General features: G+C 41.3%; 1 protein-coding gene across 6 annotated transcripts; it reads left to right on the forward strand.

Moving 5' to 3' along the window:
- The first annotated feature begins 7,894 nt into the window (after window positions 1–7,894).
- On the forward strand, window positions 7,895–17,029 carry LOC307079717 (uncharacterized protein). 6 transcript variants are annotated; one of them, XR_013812067.1, is made up of 13 exons: window positions 7,895–8,007; window positions 9,797–9,959; window positions 10,072–10,197; window positions 10,539–10,671; window positions 11,110–11,225; window positions 11,569–11,594; window positions 12,755–12,793; window positions 13,442–13,517; window positions 13,740–13,817; window positions 13,943–14,151; window positions 14,421–14,571; window positions 14,930–15,889; window positions 16,146–17,029. XR_013812067.1 is itself a non-coding variant. In XM_079742209.1 (12 exons), exons 1-12 carry the CDS (start codon window positions 7,969–7,971, stop codon window positions 15,061–15,063), a joined length of 1,290 nt encoding a protein of 429 aa, XP_079598335.1. In that variant the 5' UTR covers window positions 7,895–7,968; the 3' UTR covers window positions 15,064–17,029. The 6 variants fall into 6 exon arrangements, 5 of the variants coding, with proteins under 5 accessions (XP_079598335.1, XP_079598338.1, XP_079598336.1 ...); XM_079742209.1 differs by having other exon boundaries at window positions 14,930–17,029; XM_079742212.1 differs by having other exon boundaries at window positions 10,539–10,640; window positions 11,199–11,225; window positions 14,930–17,029.
- Window positions 17,030–18,134: the final 1,105 nt, after the last annotated feature.

The raw sequence follows: 18,134 nt of genomic DNA on the forward strand, positions 1-18,134 counted from the left end.
CTGCGCTGTGGGGGGAGGCGTGCTGAACTAAAGATATCTCTGCACACCCCGCCTCCTAGCGCCCTGTCTGCGTGGACCGTAGACTCATAACATCATCCGGAGGCGCACACAGATTTTGGCCGTGATATTATGTTTTATTTTGATGATATCGCGATGCTATATTATATTATAATGTTATATAGATATAGAACTCCGGGAGTCCGCAAACAGCAACGAATCCCTTTCTTCTTCATGTTGCGGTTCACTCGCTTCAGGGAGGGAACGCTGATTGGCTGTCAAGGCCTAGCATCAAGCAAAATTCGCGGAAAAGTTCAAATATTTCAACTCGAGCGACTCCGCGTGAACGAGGTTGTTCGCGCCGCGCCATTCATCAATTTGCGCCGCAGGTTATTCTGTAATATTCTATTTGTATGTTTCACTAAGCACTTATTTTCACGGCAATGGGACAATAAATTCAATGAGCGAACATATATAGCCTATATAGCTTATCTAATATAGAAATAAGTATATAAAAAACGATATATGTGCGTGCATGGAATCCAAATGTAATCCATCCTGGCTAGAATGCATTTGGAGGTTTCAGGTCTATGTTTGGTTGTATTTTACAAGAGCGTCTCCCGAGGCCTACAACTTTCATTTGACTTTAAACCACTCTTCAGGACATTGCCCTAATGATTTTTTATTTAAAAAATCAATTAGCCCTACTGTTAATGCAGTATTTTTTGTCAAAAAAAAGATTGTATATTATAATTTGTTAGTGTTGTTGTACTAAGTTTAGAAATAGGCCTATATTTTAATTTTTTTGAATGCAAACTACTGTCTTAAAAAATATGATGAGGTTCACAAACATGATGTCAGATTGACAAGGCAAACATCCTAGCCCAGAACAACCCACTGTATGCAGGGCCGTTTCAAGGAATTTGGGGGCCCCAAACAAGACTTCCGAGCGGGGGGAGAGAGTGCGTACTACATTGAGAGTTTCAATGCACGCTATCAATTAATCGCCTGTCCCTTCCCTTGTCCGTTCCATTTGGGAACATGTTTGGTAAACATGTTTTATTTTGCTTGTTTCATATAATTTAATTAATTAAGGGCGCCACCAGAGGGCGCCGTCAACAAATTTGCCGCCCTAGGACTAGGTCGCCTATGCCGATCGCCGATCAGTTTGTCGTTGCATTTTATTCATAACCAGTCGTTGTCTTGGGGCCCCAGGCCAGCTCAGGGCCCCAAGCAATTGATTGGTTTGCTTGCCTTCTCGCGACGGGCCTGACTGTATGCCGGTGTGTGTACACTCCTTAGCCTCTGGGTTATCAGCTCAAACGCACGGCCCGTTTCTATTGTAATTCTACTCCACTGTTCAGTCCGTCAGTGTCTCAAGAGGACCAATCAGATTCACTCTGCCTCTCCAGATTACCGTGTCATTACGGGACCATCCCCTGCTTCTGTAGGGACAAACAGGACAACATGTGTGTGTGTGTGAGAGAGAGAGAGAGAGAGAGAGAGAGAGAGAGAGAGAGAGAGAGAGAGAGAGAGTCTGGTCAGAGGGAAGAGAGATGGGTAATACTGACGTCAGTAGGTTGTGGTTATAGAGCATGGCTGATACTATGCAATTGTGTGTGTGTGAGAAGAGTGATAAAGTGTGTATGTGTATCTCGGGGAAGAGAGAGCGAGGGATAGAGAGAGAGAGAGAGAGAGAGAGAGAGAGAGAGAGAGAAGTCAAATTGACACTGATAAGATGATAGGCCTGTTGTCCATTTCAATCGAAAGAGGCTTAAGATAGAGCAGCAGAACAGAAAGAGGCTTAAGATAGAGCAGCAGAACAGAAAGAGGATTACTATTGAGCAGTAAGGTTTAAGATAGAGTGGCCGAACTCAAAGCACACTCCAGCTCTCAGAACTCGACTGCTGTATCCATGACCGTTGCTACCCCCCACCTAGGCGACTTTTGCCTCCAGACAAGGAGGCAGGGTGGTGCTGTTGGAAAGCCAGGTCATTGTACTGTTTGGTGATGACGATACATGGCCTGGTCTACCTCCTGAGCTAAGCCGACCCCTTTGATATACAGACTGGACCCACTATGATATACAGACTGGACCCACTATGATACACAGACTGGACCCACTATGATATACAGACTAGACCAACTATGACAATATACAGAAGATTATAGAAAGCAGGTGGGTTAAAATAGAACTATATATCACTCGTTATGAAAATATATACAGACAGATAATGACGGCTGATGTATCCAGTGTTAATAATAATTAATAGCAATACATGTAACGTGGGATAAACACGGCTGTAGCCCCGTTCAAGTGGGCTCCAGCTAGGGCTGGGCGATATGGACCAAAAGTCATATCTCGATATCTTTAAGCAGAATGTCTATATAAGATAAATATCGATATTTGTTGACGCAATAACATAGTTACCGTTGCCGCGCTCCAACTCGTGATTCTGAATCGGTGGCGCTGTCATGGAGCTCAATGTCCGTGTCCGGGAGTCCGTAATCATTTTGGCACAAGATTCAAAGCACTCTCTACAAAATACCTGATTCTGTAATTCGTCAGACACCTTGTAACCAAACCATTACCAAACTATGGAGCCATTTGTCTCCGCTTACATACAAGCTCCTCGGCAACGCGTTTGCCGGCGGACTCCATGTTTCGCGCCGTAGGGGATTTTAAAAAGTGACGTGAGTAAAGGGGGCGGGGCCGGGGCAGAGCGGGAGAGAGATAAGCAGAGTTACGAAACAGCCGGTGGTAGGCGCGGTTCGAAATTGCTGTTATTTGGAAGAAATGTGATGTACTTTCAACGCAAGTTAAACGCAAATTAAATTATATGGATGTTGACGATAGCCTCTTGTTCCAAATCTCGTTTGAAAAAATATCGATATAATTCAAATATCGGTATATCGCCCAGGCCTAGCTCCAGCTGTGAAGTGTAGCTTTCATGTTTTGCAGTGGAAACACGACTCAATGAGTGAAAGTACTTCATGGTGTACCATACAGATAGGAAAGCTACGTAGAAAAGCATTCACATAAAGTCCCCTCTATGAAGATGTTTTATAGTCTATGGCACAACAAACAGCCCATGATGTATAACAGCCCGGCAATCGGACGGGCCGATAAACACACTGCCCTCTAGCGGCCACAACAGGAACCTATTCAGCGTCTGCATATGAGATACTCCTGTGTTTTTAGATCCCAGTGCATTGGGGCGCTTTCTCGTGTGTGTCTGCTCTGCATGATGACCCAACCTTCCGTTAAATAGAAAAGCCCTCTGCCTCGGCATAGACATTCAGGGACCTCTGAATACTTACTGCAAGTAAAACAATATATTTTATAGGTTGGGTAATCTTTATTGTAAATTAATTGCCTACATTCAGATGTATTACATCTTTAGGGTGCCTTGACCCCTGAGCTGTGCGATCCGTTTGATCGACGTCAGGTGTGAGAACCACATGGCAATGATGATATGACAATTTGGCCAATCGTATACAATCATTTTCAACCAAAATATATACTAATACCATATTTTGCCTTTATACGTTACCACACAACCATCAAAACTGCCATCAAAATATATCAAACCCTTTGATCGTTGGATGGCCATGTTATTTTTCAATTTTCAATTAATGCTATTTATATATTTAGTTTCAAATTTCATTAGCAACTTTATTGCATCAGCAAATTGTCAACAGGTAGAATACAGAGTGAGAGAGGAATGCTGTCCTAGGTCCAGTTGGTAAGAGTTAATTATCTGAACTAGAGCTAACTAGTCGACTAATTCAAGCCCACAGAATGTCTGAAATAGCTATCTTACTAGCTGTCTTAATCAAGTTATAGTTGTGTCTAATGCAGCCAACTGCATGTCTGCATTAACTAGATAACTTGTTGAAACAATGCTCAGGTTAAATAATTAATATCAATTTCAATAATTTATTTCATAGATCATTTTTCAACAGTCAATTGGCAAAAATGTTCTATCCAACAGGAATGCATGTTAATAAACATTGTGCAGAATTCACAAGTACATCATGTGCACCTTGCGCAAAAGAACAACAAGAACAATGCACTACTGGGCCCTATCTTGCATCCGGCGCAATTGGCTTTCTCACTGGCGCATGTGTCGCTGCTAGTTTGCAGAAGTCCCGCCTGTTGGGTTGAATCCAGTTTAATTCTGGTTTATGTTTGAGACGGTGGGCGATACTAACGTCCATCAGTAATATTGATGGTATTGTTATTGGTTTGTCCACTTTGCTCAGGAACTCAGGACTGTGGGGTCGTTCAGACGGGACGCCCATCATGATCTGCTTGACATTGTGACGTTTCTCCAGGATCAGTTGAACTGATAGGGCATGCTCCACGGATATAAGATGATGCATCTGAAATGCATTCTCTTCTGAGATATTTTAATTTAATGAGCGTGTGTTGCAGCTATTTAAAGGTTCAAACGAGGCCAAATATCCACCAACCTACAATAATAGATTGGTCATTGAATTACCATGAATAAAACCAGTAGTGATTTGAAACGGCTTGCATTATCACACGCCCTTTAAGGGCAGGTATGAGTTTATAGTAGACCTCTTCCGAGCCTTCCTCAACGAGGGCGTATGGATGTATTCAAATTCGACCAATGAGAAGGCGTGACAGCGTCGACACTTCGTGAATGTTCATGAGTCGCCTCCTGGGTTTTGTTGCAGGAGGACGAAGGAGTGTGTTTCGACAGGAACTTGGAATGTTTCAACGCTCTCAATTAAAGCTAGGGTGGGTAATTTTTTGTAATATTATATATAAAATATATAAATGTAATATTTGGCAAAACTGTCATAATAGCCAGTCAGCTATGTGTAGGTGAAGTGCTCTGACAATATCTGCTCATTACTTTGCTCTCCCCTGCCTCTGTGTGCCGCCCCCAAAAATTGCCACCGCTCATGTTGTCAGGTTTCACCAAATGGCAGACAAGAACCCAATAGCACGACAAGAGGAACAGTTCAGGTGAAGAAACAGTGTTTATTCCAAGCAGAGGTCAAACCAGGTAGTCAATCTGTGTAGCAAACAAATCCAGTAGGAGCAGGCAACAGGGAAGGTCCAAAGTCCAAACAGGCAGGTCAATCCAGTAGGAACAGGCAAAAAGGAAGGTCAAAAGTCCAAAAAGGCAGGTCAATACATGAGGAGAGCTAGGTAAACACACTAGACAATCTGGCAAAGAACTGAGGGAAATGGACCAGTACATATACTGAGGGGCTGAGTTGGTGATGAGGAGCAGGCGAGTATGGGGGTGGGGCAGGCCAGGTGAATGAAAACAGCAGGTAATGCAGGGCAGGAGGGAGTGGCAGAGTCTGAAATGACATGAGTTAGTGTGGCAAAACAGGAAACAGACAAATGAAAAACTAACGCCTTGCTGAAGTTGTGACACATGTACACTTTGACCAATCAGAGCGAGGCTCTGATTCTCCATTCTTATTGGCTGTGGGACTGTCCGTTCACCTTGGCAACGACGTTGGCGCGTCCCTGCGTGAGCGACAGTTTTGCACCACTACGGCGACAACAAATGAATAGCAATGTCTTCATCAACGGCCCCTAAATTTCCCATTCCCCGGATACCAACAACTAACACCGCTAAGACAGCAAAAAAAAGAGGAAAGACACTTGTTGAAAGGACAGCTACTAAAAGGGAGGCGGCGAGAGCTCGAAATAAAACCAGAGTAAACATTGGCGTGGCTTATGAGCGATGGAGAGAGTTACGTGACCTGAGAAACTTAAAATCGGACGCTGAGATGGCTACATTTCTTATAGACAGGGAAGGAATAGTGTTATCTCTCCATGGTTTATTGTGAAGAATATGTAAAGTGTCGGCTGGTATGGTTTTTTACTAGGCAAAGCCACGATAACCGTTACATTACGGTTCTGTAATGTAACCGTTTCAATACGGTTCTGTAGGATGTCTTGCATCGGCCCATGGTTCTTTTCCGGTCCGTTTTATATGTTAGTTATGGTCACACTAACATGTCGGAATAACACAGAGATTGTGCTCACACGTAGCCTAGGCCTCAACTCAACTGTGGATAATGTCCGAGTCAGGTTTGTGTAAAAGCTACTTTGACACAACTGCCAAGATAAGCTCACCGAGGGAAGTGTAGCATATGATATTCCATGTTCCGTATGAAATGTAAAATTACTTATTGCACATTTATACTGCCAATTGGCTCCCCTGTCAATATTTATTTATAGTGTCAAAATATAATACAAATAAAGTCAGTTAGATCAAACTAATAGTGTATATATTTCAGCTTTCTTTAGACTGTTTCTGTTCGGGATTTTTTAATTTAAAAAAAATTAAATTTAATTATATATATATATATATGTATATATATATGTATATTTTTTTTTTATCTGACTCGGGGGGCCAGGGGGGTGGCCAACCTCTGACCAGGGGTGGCTGGTCAGAGGTCCCCCATGTGGCTATGCCCCTGGGGACAGATCATTTGTGCTGATGATAGCGCATATGGTGGGAGACCAACGGTGTGATAATTATTATTATTATTATTATTATTATTATTATTATTATTATTATTATTATTATTATTATCATTATTATATATTTTTATTAGAGCTGTGCGTTAAACGCGTTATTAACGGCGTTAACTCAAACCAATATTAACGGCGTTAAATTTTTTAACGCACGATTAACGCAAAATATATATTTATATATTATTTTTTTTTGCCTTGGCAAACGTAGATTATTCACCTGCTTTCTAGCAATAACTAGTCACGTTAGAAAAACTACACCATACCGGATCTAGCTACACCGGAAACAAAACATCAAGCACGCCGCACACAAACCGGTTGGGGCAAGCCACGGCCAAAAGCTAATGTAAAGTCAGACATGGACGCCAAAACGATTCTTAATGGAAAGTTTATATTTACTTTTGAGCTATTGAAATAACAAGCAACCATGAGCCACATATTCATACCACTTAATACAACCTAGCTCAGAATAAAAGACTGCAATGTTCAAGGCAGTATGTTTGTTTGATTGCACTATAGGCTGAGTCCTAGTTTACCTTTGCACTTTGTAATTTTTTTTGTATTTTTGATCAGTATGCCAATGTTGTTTTCAATAAAGAAACATTTGCACAAGGCAAGCTGATGCACTTCTCCATGTTGATAAGAGCATTAAAATGAGAAAGAAATCAAGGGATATTTAGCATAGGAAAGAATTTGTGATTAATCGCGATTAATCAGAGTTAACTATGACATAAATGCGATTAATCATGATTAAATATTTTAACCGCTTGACAGCTCTAATTTTTATATACAAACGCAGCTGATCGGACGCATCACACGATTCGGAGGCATGCATCACATTTAAGGATTTTAAAAACTGATTCTTATTCTTTTTTTTCAAAAATGCATTCGGCAGAGGAGGGAGACTAGCGTTGCTCACGGGTTGGAATGAAAGGGACAAAAGGGGACAGAGTTGCCTGCGGAAGCGATGTCTGAGATGCAGAGACAGCTTCACTCTACCAGTGTCTGTCTCGTACGGTGTGGAATGAGAGCTCGTGAAGGCACTATTGCGCAAGCACGCAGGCGCGCAGCAAGCGTGCCTGCGTGCTTGCGCAATAGCATACTGCCTGAGAATGCAGTATCGCTGTCAAATCTGTCTCTAGGAAAAGTAACGTTGCCCCGAATTGTAAAAGGAAACCGCTATAATGAAATAGCGGTATTATTTCCACAATAATTGATAAAATAACCGGGGATGGGAAGGGGGGATGGCTGTTTCAGAAGGGGGATAATTTTAATCATTTTAATTCCAAAGGGGGATGACATCCCCCCTCATCCCCCCTCAACTCGAGTGCTGAATGTAACTGAATTCACATGAACGCGCATAACTGACGTTCGGAGGGAGGATCTACAGCAGTTAGAGCGCGGCAGGGAGGAACCAGAGAGAACATAACGGAATCTCAATGGCCGTTTTCTCCCAAATGACCCACCCTAGCTGTAAGGTAATATAAACGCTGTCTATGTCAAAACTGATATCCTCGTCATGTCAGGTTTATAAAACTATAACTGCATAAAAAGAGTGATACGTTTATAGTGCCATTCTTACTTTCGCTTTCACTTAGTTCGCTCAAGGAGAAACAACGAAGACCTCCACGGTTGTAATTATAAAATAGGATTTGTATATTCCAACAAACATTCTGGCTCCTGGGAACATCATTAATAGAGCCATAACTCCAGGTGCAGACCTCCTGTAGGCCTGGGGCCTCAACCAGTTGAGGCTAGCCTCTATACCCTCATTTATCATTGGTCTTTAAGTCAACCCCCCCAAAAAAGTATTTACTAGGGGCGACCTCAAATCTTCTCCGACCCAGCAGGACATTCCGATGGGTTGACCCGAACCCAATGAGTGATATTGCAGTGTTATTAAATGAATGTCAAATGACAGACACCTGCCACTGGTTGGGTCATTATGTTTTGTATTAATTACGGCACATTATTATTATATATTTCTATTTTATAATAACTATGGCGAATAGTAGACTATATTTTTCTGTCCAATTGATTGACGTGAATGGATGCGCACGTTGTCATCATATTGTGAAAAGTGAATTTGTTGGTAGAGGTGCTCGGTCGTCAATGATGTGTCTGGGATGAAGATTCATATTTGACCTTGCAAAATCAAATCGAGGACAACCCTAGTCAAAAGTTACTGAGGCATACTGTCATGTGAATGCGGTTTAGCCCCCACATGGCGGATTAAATTCATTGCACCAACACCAACTTGGACAAGAACTCAAAGGGCATCATAAAATTATAGTACTGTTGAGGACAGGAGGGGTCACACATAACCTGCTGCCTCATTTGTGGTCCTGGCACACATGGAGATATTACAGATGTTTCATGAATGACCCCTTAGTTCATAACCTATATCTCTTAATTGAACGTGTTCTGTGATCACACAACACTGTAGCCTTGAGAAGTTACTCTTATTCAGATTTTGATTTGAACCCAAAAGTGTCACTTCCCAGTTCAGCAGTAATTACTGTGTTACAGACTGCAACTTTGGTGACCAAGTGGCGGTCTGCTCTCCCACCCCTAGAATCAGCGTGTGGACAGCGTGACACGTAAATGTCACCTCAGCACAGATCACTTTTTCTTCATGAATTATATTATTTGATTTATGAAATCTGTTGTTGTGGCGCCTATCAGAATGGAGGCTCATTCTGTTATTATGAGGCAAATTTTAAGAGCATGACCATTTTCTACCACACATTGAAACCGATGCAATACACTGTGTCTCATCTGCTGAACCATCAATAGAGCCCAAACTCCAGGTGCAGACCTCCTGTAGGCCTGGGGCCTGCTCATTGGGCAGGCCCCAGGCCTACAGGCTGGTGATTGGCCCCTAGGCCCTGAGATCTTCAGCAGCCAGATGACTTGTGTTGGGGTTTAATATGGGATGGGCAAGGTGGAGTGTTTCACCCAAAGAAATCCTATATTAAACAAAGGATCCTAAGACCAAATCAATCTAGAAAATGATGTAGCCCAATGAAGATAAAGTGGTACATTATATTTGTGACATACTTTTAACAATCTCACAAATGTATTTTCTTTACCACAGCATAATTAAAAGCATTAGATCACAGTTAATGCAGACAGACAAGGTTAACAACTCTTTGCTTAACAGCTCTAATGTTTACAAACTTCATATTATTTTGGTTTAGAGATAAGTGTTAAAGTTACAAGTTATTACATTTATTAACTCCTGAATATTCTTTTATCTCTCTCCAGATGTTTCTGAACTTCAAGAAAAGTCGGACCACCATGTTCTTACAAATGATGTTCCTAATATGTTCAGTTTGTAATACTTATGGCGTTGCTAGTACTGCATTACCATCGTGTACCAGCGATGAATACAGAGTGGGACAGTTCTGCTGCCTTGGATGTCCTGCTGGTAAGAGTCCATTAACCCAGCTGTTGTCAAGCTCTTGTACAAAATAGTTCTGTATGATTTCTTCAACCAAATCCATTGGAAAACAACATATTTTAAACATTCTTTCCAACAGGATATAGAGTTGGTAGGGATTGCACAGCGACAACCAATTCATTGTGCTCAAAGTGCCCCGATGGTACTTTCAAAGAAGGCCTTAGCGGACAGAAGCAATGCACTGCCTGTACAAAGTGTGACACAGGTATATCTATATTATTAAATGGAAACGCCCCCCATGCAACCCCCATATGTTGTGTTGATGAGTATGTTGTGTTGTCCATGTTTATATCAGAGATGTTGTGTTGTTTATATCAGAGAAGTTGTGTTGTTCATGTTTATCTCAAAAAAGTTGTGTTGTTCATGTTATATCAGAGAAGTTGTGTTGTTCATGTTGATATCAGAGAAGTTGTGTTGTTCATGATGATATCAGAGAAGCTGTGTTGTTCATGTTGATATCGGAAAGGTTGTGTTGTTCATGTTTATATCAGAAGTTGTGTCCTCTTAGGTTGTCTCAGGTTCCTCTGTAACTGTTGTGATTGACAGGTCTGAAGGTGAAGAAGAAGTGTACTCCAACATCAGATGCTGAGTGTGAGATCCTGGATGGATTCTTCTGTAGTGACTCAGCAGATAAAGACACATTCTCAGGTGCCACATTGTCATGCCAACCCCACACGATGTAAGTGGAGTTAATTAAACATTCAATACATACAGTACAATTATGGTATGTTTAGAATTAGGCCTGGGCAATACATAATGTGTGGCTTTTTGCCTGTTCTTAAAATACATACCATAGTCATAATGTTATGTTTGTTTACTCTTATATTTAATAATATAAATGTCAGAATTAGATATTGTCAAAGTTTGATTAATGCTTTACAATATATATAATTTACCATTTAGTAATTGTGTCCAGTAAGTGTCCAGTGAATTCAGACACAGGTAGATACAGGTCATTAGGAACAGGTAGGGGTCAGGCATCTAGCTTCAGAACCTTCCTGAAGGCCTACAGGTTGGTTGGGGACATTGGGGCTCGAACCCAGTACCTTTAGACCAGGAGTCCAATACCCAGTGTACTACTCTAGAACTAAACGTGGTTTTGTCCTTCTGGTTTCAGGTGTGATTCTGGGTTGCAGATAAAACCAGGAACTGATTCAACTGATTCTACATGTATTAAATATGTGACAATTGTGTTCATAATAATAGGATGCATATTTTTATCAGTCCTGGGAGGTAAGCGTTACGTTCAACTCTATGTATCATGTTACATTCAACTCTTAACATGTTTCATGTTACATTCAACTAACATGTATCAGGGTTACATTGAACTCTAACATGTATTATAATTACATTAAAACGAACTTGTATTATAGTTACATTAAACTAACATGTATAATGGTTACATTAAACTTTAACATGTGTCATGGTTACAATAAAAATGTGGTTACATTAAACAAACATGTATCATGGTTACATTAAACTAACATGTTTAATGGTTACATTAAAACTAACATGTATCATGGTTATGCTGAATGATATCGACCGCTGTCCTGACGTGTTGTTTATCACTTTATAGCATTGGTTTATAGAAGACTTCAGAAGGTAAGTGTTATTACTCGTTTGAAACAAACAAAATAATATATGTGACCCTAGCTGGCAGTTGTAGAGTTATTAGATGATGACCTTGTAAAGAACCCAATGCTGGTATATATATATATATATATATATATATATATATATATATATATATATATATATATATATATATAAATACCAATTCATTAATGGTCCCATGGCATGAAAATCTCACTTCATGTGACATAAATATGAGTCCCCCTAGCCTGCCTATGATCCCCCAGTGGCTAAAACTTGCGTTCGATGTAAAACAAGCTCTAGGTGTTCTGCTTGCCTTTGAAAAAACTGAGGCTCAAGCGCACTGATTTGGAATGTGGTCCAATATGTTGTCATAAAGGATCTAAGCTCCTCCCCTTTCTCTGCCATGCCCGCCAAGAGAATTTGGCCCGCCAATGAGACACGACCATGCGAGCGCCACATGTGTGTGTGTGTGTAATTACACATACTGTAACGCATGTTTTTGCTGTTGGTGTTATGACGCATGACGTCTCTTGTATTTCCACAACGAGACTCGTAGTGGGGGTTATCTCAGCCATGGTTGAGAAGGAATTGGGGGAAAGGAACTTTGGCTTTGACTCCCTGAAGTACATGAACCACGACATGGTGGAGAAAGGGACCCGCTGCCAAGGGACCAGCGCCTCGGCGCTGCAGGAGGCGGTGGTGCCTAAGCGCTGACCGCTGCCATGGCAGTGGTCCCTCGGCAGCGAGGCTCCGGCGGGAGACAACCGCGGTCAACAATCGCGGGCAACAATCCCTTTCTCCTCCATGTCATGGTTCAGTCTACTTCAGATTGATGTGGATGTGGAAGAACCAGAGACGTCGGACAACCCGACACGGTCGTTTGAGATTCATAATATCGTCTGGAGGCTCACACAGCTTTTGGCAGTGATAATATATATGAGATTATATAGATATCTATGTATAATATGATAGTATTTAGATATAGAGCTCCAGGACTCCCGCGTGTTCTACAATATTTACAGAACACGGCTAAAGGCTGTGTGCGCCTCGCCATTGCGATACATCCACTGTAAACAGAGCGCATGGTACCGTGGCCACAAGATGCTCAGGGCCACACCCCCACCCTCCTCCCTGACCCGCCTCTCTCCTTTTCATTTGCATTACAGCTACAGACACCGAAACGGCGCATTTGGGGAAAGCTCAATGTGCGACTGGCTCGTAGTGGCTGGAATTCTGCACCACGGCTGAATTTCGGGAACGGCTTCAAATACTGTGTTTGGGGCCTACTAATATCTATATTAAAGCATCCATAAAGTAGCATGCCATGGGACCTTTAAATTCTAATCCAATCTGTTGCAATTCATTTTACCAGTGGTGGTGGTGGTGAAGGCTTTTATATAGAGTAGCCTACATTACTGGGTGGGGGGAGGTCGTCCTCACTGGTTTACCACACTCTTAGGGAGAATTATGAGAGCAATGAAGACCACCTGGCCTACTCTTTTAGTACCAGAGCCAGGGGCGTAGGAATGAGTTTAACATTGGGGGGGGACACATATCGGAAAACCTGACAGATCCGGTATAATTTTTAGGTGGGACAAATGCGCCTGTCTCCGATATTGGAGGGGGCACGTCCCCTCCGTCCCCCCCGGTTCCTACGCCCTTGACCAGAGCTAGCCTTCATCAGGGGGAGAGAGAGGGGGGCACATGCAGGACAGTTTATTGGGAGGAAGGTCCATCTCAATGGGGAGTCCAGATACTCTCTCTGTATTTCTTTACCTCTACATGTGACTGATGTGTGGCTTTGAGTAAGAGTGAAACCAAAACTATTTGAACAAACTTTTTAATTGTCACAGACGAGAGAAGGAAGCAGAAACAGCCAAGACGTCACTGATTCTGCTGCGAGGATCTCCAAAGATATATCCAACACTCGTAAGAATTCTAAAATGCTCTTATCAGTAAAAACGAGAGGAAGATTATTTTCATTGTCTCAACAGTTTTCTTGTATTTAATAATATATGAATTAATATTAATCCGACATCACACAATTAGACATCAGTAAACAACTATTGAGATCAACATGATTCAAGTGAATGGTATATATGTTGATAACATTGTCAATAATAATGTCATCGACATCAACCACCTGTCTAGGGTACGGAGACATCAGGAAGGTAGAAACGTCCGGAGCGTCGATCCAAACCGCGCAACAGGACAGACTGAAAATCACTGGTAAGGTGCTGATGGTCAATCAGATAAAGCCATCCATTTTCCTGAAGAGAGAGTCATGTTGTGAACGTTGTATTGCCCATTTAAAGTGACAAGACCAGAACTGTAAACATATAATCTGTCCTAAGGTGTAGGAGCATCGCATGAACTGGCTAAAACCGATGCTGGGAGAATGGAAAGATATAGGCCCATCATTAACAATGTGGCAAAAAAGCATGCTGTTGACCCAGCTCTCATCGCTGCCATCATCTCTAGAGCATCCCGTGCCGGGAACATCATCTTCAACAGTAATCCACCTGGTTGGGGGGACAATAATATGTCCTTTGGACTGATGCAGGTAATAGGGCTAGATTTCTATTAGGTTGCTATCGCATATTATCATGGCGTGAGGCTCAAACAGACCCAACATTTAGATCTAGCAAACATCTAAAATGCTATGAATGTAAGCATGAAGCCTTGAGTCTCAGATGGACAAAAACCATCCAAAGGCCGCCCAATGGCAAATTTGTTTTTATTTAGTTTGAAATGAATAAATGGTAAATTATCAAATGTGACCTGATAATGTGTCTATGATTGTGATATGCAAAATGGCTTCCTCCTATACAGATCAATGTGGATCCAGAGGGAGGTAACCATCAAATAATAGGAGGCTGGAACAGTGAGGAGCACCTGGACCAAGCCACTGGGATCCTGGTTTATTTCATTCAAAAAATCCAGTACAATCGTCCCAGGTGGACCAAAGAACAGCAGCTGAAGGGTTTGTCTAATTCCTTAATTATTATTAGTTTATATTCTGACGACCGACTCCCTCCACTCTTACAGAAGAGGAAGAGGAGCAGAAGAGGGGAATATTTTTTATTCAACTGCCAAGCTGATGCCCGCTACCCCTCTGGTCCCCCCCTCCCTATGTTTCTCGGACATTGGGAAGTGTTACATTTTACTATAAAATTGGAATAGTCTCATACAGAGAAAGGTGTGGTCAACCAGAACAGATATTCTCACAGCGCCTTTCACTCACTAATAGCTGGAGGACAGCGATGCAATGTTGATCAAATTACACTGAAAGAGTAGCTCTGAAATCATACCTACACACTTTCCCTTATGTTTGACTGCAGGAGGTATCGCGTCCTACTTCGAGGGAGTCGAAGCTGTTATTAGCTATGAGCCTGAGGACGAGCCTACCGAAGGAAATGAATACTCCAATGATGTCGTTGCCAGAGCCCAGCTGTACAAAAGTTTAGGATTTTAGAGAAATCCCTCATGTTTTGATTAAATTTGATTGTTTACGTATATGAGTACATGTAAGTGACGACATATATGGGGGTCAGAAATCTGCTCTTTCTACTTTGATTCACTCCTTCACAAAGTGGATATAGTAATTATTTTCTTGGTGTGCTTTGTATGTTATCTCCTCCGTAATAATTTGTGGCAAGATGGCTTTTCTACAATATGAAAAGAAAATCAGAAACGCATTAACATACAATATATATATATATATATATATATATATCATATATAATTGATTTATAGATATGACCACTTCAACTGCCATTTTGAAAGAAATACCAACAAAATCATATCATTCAAATCATATCAGTTCCCAGCATTTTAAATACAAATGTGGTTTTCCAGATGCGCTTCCTTACTACGCGACAAGGTCAAAAACGTGGTGGTGGTGGTGATTACTGGGTGGGGGGGGGACTTCCTCACCTGTTTACCACACTCTTACCACTTTCTGTTTCATGAGAAGAATTATGACCAGAGCTATGGGATTAGAATCCTGTCATAATTCAAACCTGAAAATAGTTTCAAAGGCCTGTATTTGAAAACTCGACACCTTGTAAAAAAGGTTTTGCAAGTTGTCGAGTTTTGCATGTTCCTATGCATTTGCTTTGCAAGAGTTTTGAGTGTTTTAGTGAACTATTTGCCTAGCGCACCGTTTAGCAGCACTTGTGAGGATACACACACAGTGACTGCAGCCTGTTCATTGTTGGTTTCCCGCCGTTTCAGACTGACGTGCTGCAGTGTCCTGTGTATTAATGCTGCTGCATTATTTGTGCATTTATTTCATGCAGGTATGTTGATGTTGCTCCCATGTTGTATTTTATTTTAATATAAAATATTAATTAGCCGGTGGTGTATAGATTTCAGGTGGATTTGAATTTGTGTGACTGTATTGTGAACTATTGTTACTTCATATATTTGAATATATGTATTGTAAGGCATTTCTGGCCAGGCTCACTTGTTGTTTTGATGCTGTGAGGAGACTGACGTGCTGCAGTGTCCTGTGTATTAATGCTGCTGCATTATTTGTGCATTTATTTCATGCAGAAATAGATACGCCACTGTCGCCACAGTTCGTTTCACAGCAAGTGAAACACTGAGTCCCTGTGTCCTACACTATACCACAACACACAACGCAGAGCCAGACCGGTTACATTGGCTTGGGTCCAAGCCCCGCCTCTCTTGGGCGACCGCCAAGGAAGACGATATTTTCTTTATGATGGATTTTTTTACAACGTTACTAACTATTTTGTAGACGATGACACGTACATGTTTCACCCATGCAAGTATCTTTTGTTGTTGTGTTTCTGCTAAACTTTTAGTAACATCACTTCTTTGAAGGCTTGATTGAGGATTGAGGATATCTTATTTACATTTAATGTATTAGTTTTTTTTAAGTAATTCCTGTACTTTTTTTTTACTACTTTCCTTGAGTTCATCAGGAAGCTTTTGGGGGGCTAGGATTAGCATTATCTGGCCTTCTTTCATGTGTCAGCCAAACATTGTTAGTTACATACTATTGTTTGTGATCAAGTGGAGTCAGAGAGGCAGTGGGGCCGAGCTCTCTGAGTGGCCAACGACGTGCGTCGCATTGGTCGCGTCGTAGGTCGCATTGGTCGCGACGTAGGTCGCAATGGTCGCGACGTAGGTCGCATTGGTCGCTGTGTTGGTCGCTCGTCTGGCTGCTTTCAGTCGCTGTGGTCGCTGGCTGGCTTGGTCGCTCAAAGTCTTTGGGCGCTCCTTAATCGGTTAATTTGCATGTTATTAACGTTTTTTTTGCGACAGTTGAAGTACCAGAAAGCCATGCTCTCTGGTGAACGCTTCCTACAGCTCTTTATTGCAAATATTATTTTTCTATTTTTCTATTGAAGTACAGTTTAAAATGATGAAATCGTTAGTCTATCAGTATCAATAAAATATATTAGTTGTAATTTGGGGCGTATTTGTTTTGTTAATTGTCATTAAGCCTAATAAGGTATATTATGCACAAAAATCTTCGTTATAGAGTGATATATTAGTTGTCATTTGGGGCGTATTCAAATAATGTATTTTAGATTTTGTATATAGCCTATTTGTTTGTTAAATGTCATTAAGCCTAATAAGGTATGTTATGTACAAAGTTCTTCGTTATAGAGTGATATAGTTTAATATAAGTGCAACGATTAGGCGTAAATGCCACAGTGGTACAAGCGGTACTGATGTTAGGTTAGGACGGTGTTCGGTTCTCTCCACGGTCAGGGATACTTTTGCTCTTTTAGTCAAACTTATTGACGCAATCGGCCTCTTTCATTTTAACATTTTTGTATGATTTAATACGATGGTATGATAATTATACGACGTAATGACTGGCTGCGACGACAGGCCAGCCACGGCTGGCCGCTGGCTCTGGCAGGCTGCTGGCCGCTGGCTGCCGCTGGCTGCTGGCTCTGGCAGGCTGACCGACTAGGTCGCGACCCTTTTGGCGGCAAATAGGTCGCAACCAACCAGAGGTATGGCTGAATGAGCGACCTGTGGCAGCCAGCCATTGTCACCATGGCTGCTACCACAACCAAAAGCCTATGTTATCAGTTAACATCTCATTGAACAGAATAAATATACGTGCGTCAGTATAATAAAAACGTACATACAATAATATATAGCTTAGGTATTGATAGACCAATAGGCCTTTTTATAATATATATAAATAAATAGGCCTATTGGTTTATCCATCTATATTTAATTAATTTTAAATTAACTTTGTAATACAGTGATGTGTCCAAATTTATATTGATTATATTGTATAGCCTATTGGTTTGTTAAATGTCAGACTATTAAAATATCCTATGAAGAAAGTTTATAGTGTAATATACTTTGATATAAGCGTAACAGTGTCTTACATAAAAGCCACAGTGGTGTAAGTGATAGTGTTGCTAGGTTAGTAATCAAGAGGTTGTGCCCACGGTGAGATACATTTTTGCTCTTTTAGTCAAACTTACTGACGCAATCGGCCTCTTTCATTTGAACATTTTAGTATAATTTAGTACGATGGTTTGATAA

This window comes from Pollachius pollachius, assembly GCF_949987615.1.
Source record: "Pollachius pollachius genome assembly, chromosome: 8".
Lineage (NCBI taxonomy): Eukaryota > Metazoa > Chordata > Actinopteri > Gadiformes > Gadidae > Pollachius > Pollachius pollachius.

Bases quoted from the DNA above. Each gene is read 5' to 3' on its own strand.
- LOC307079717 (XM_079742209.1), top strand. From the start codon at position 7,969: ATGGCCGTTTTCTCCCAAATGACCCACCCTAGCTGTAAG. The intron at 8,008-9,796 runs GTAATATAAACG...ATCTCTCTCCAG, and splicing joins TGACCCACCCTAGCTGTAAG to ATGTTTCTGAACTTCAAGAA. The intron at 11,226-11,568 runs GTAAGCGTTACG...ATCACTTTATAG, and splicing joins ATTTTTATCAGTCCTGGGAG to CATTGGTTTATAGAAGACTT.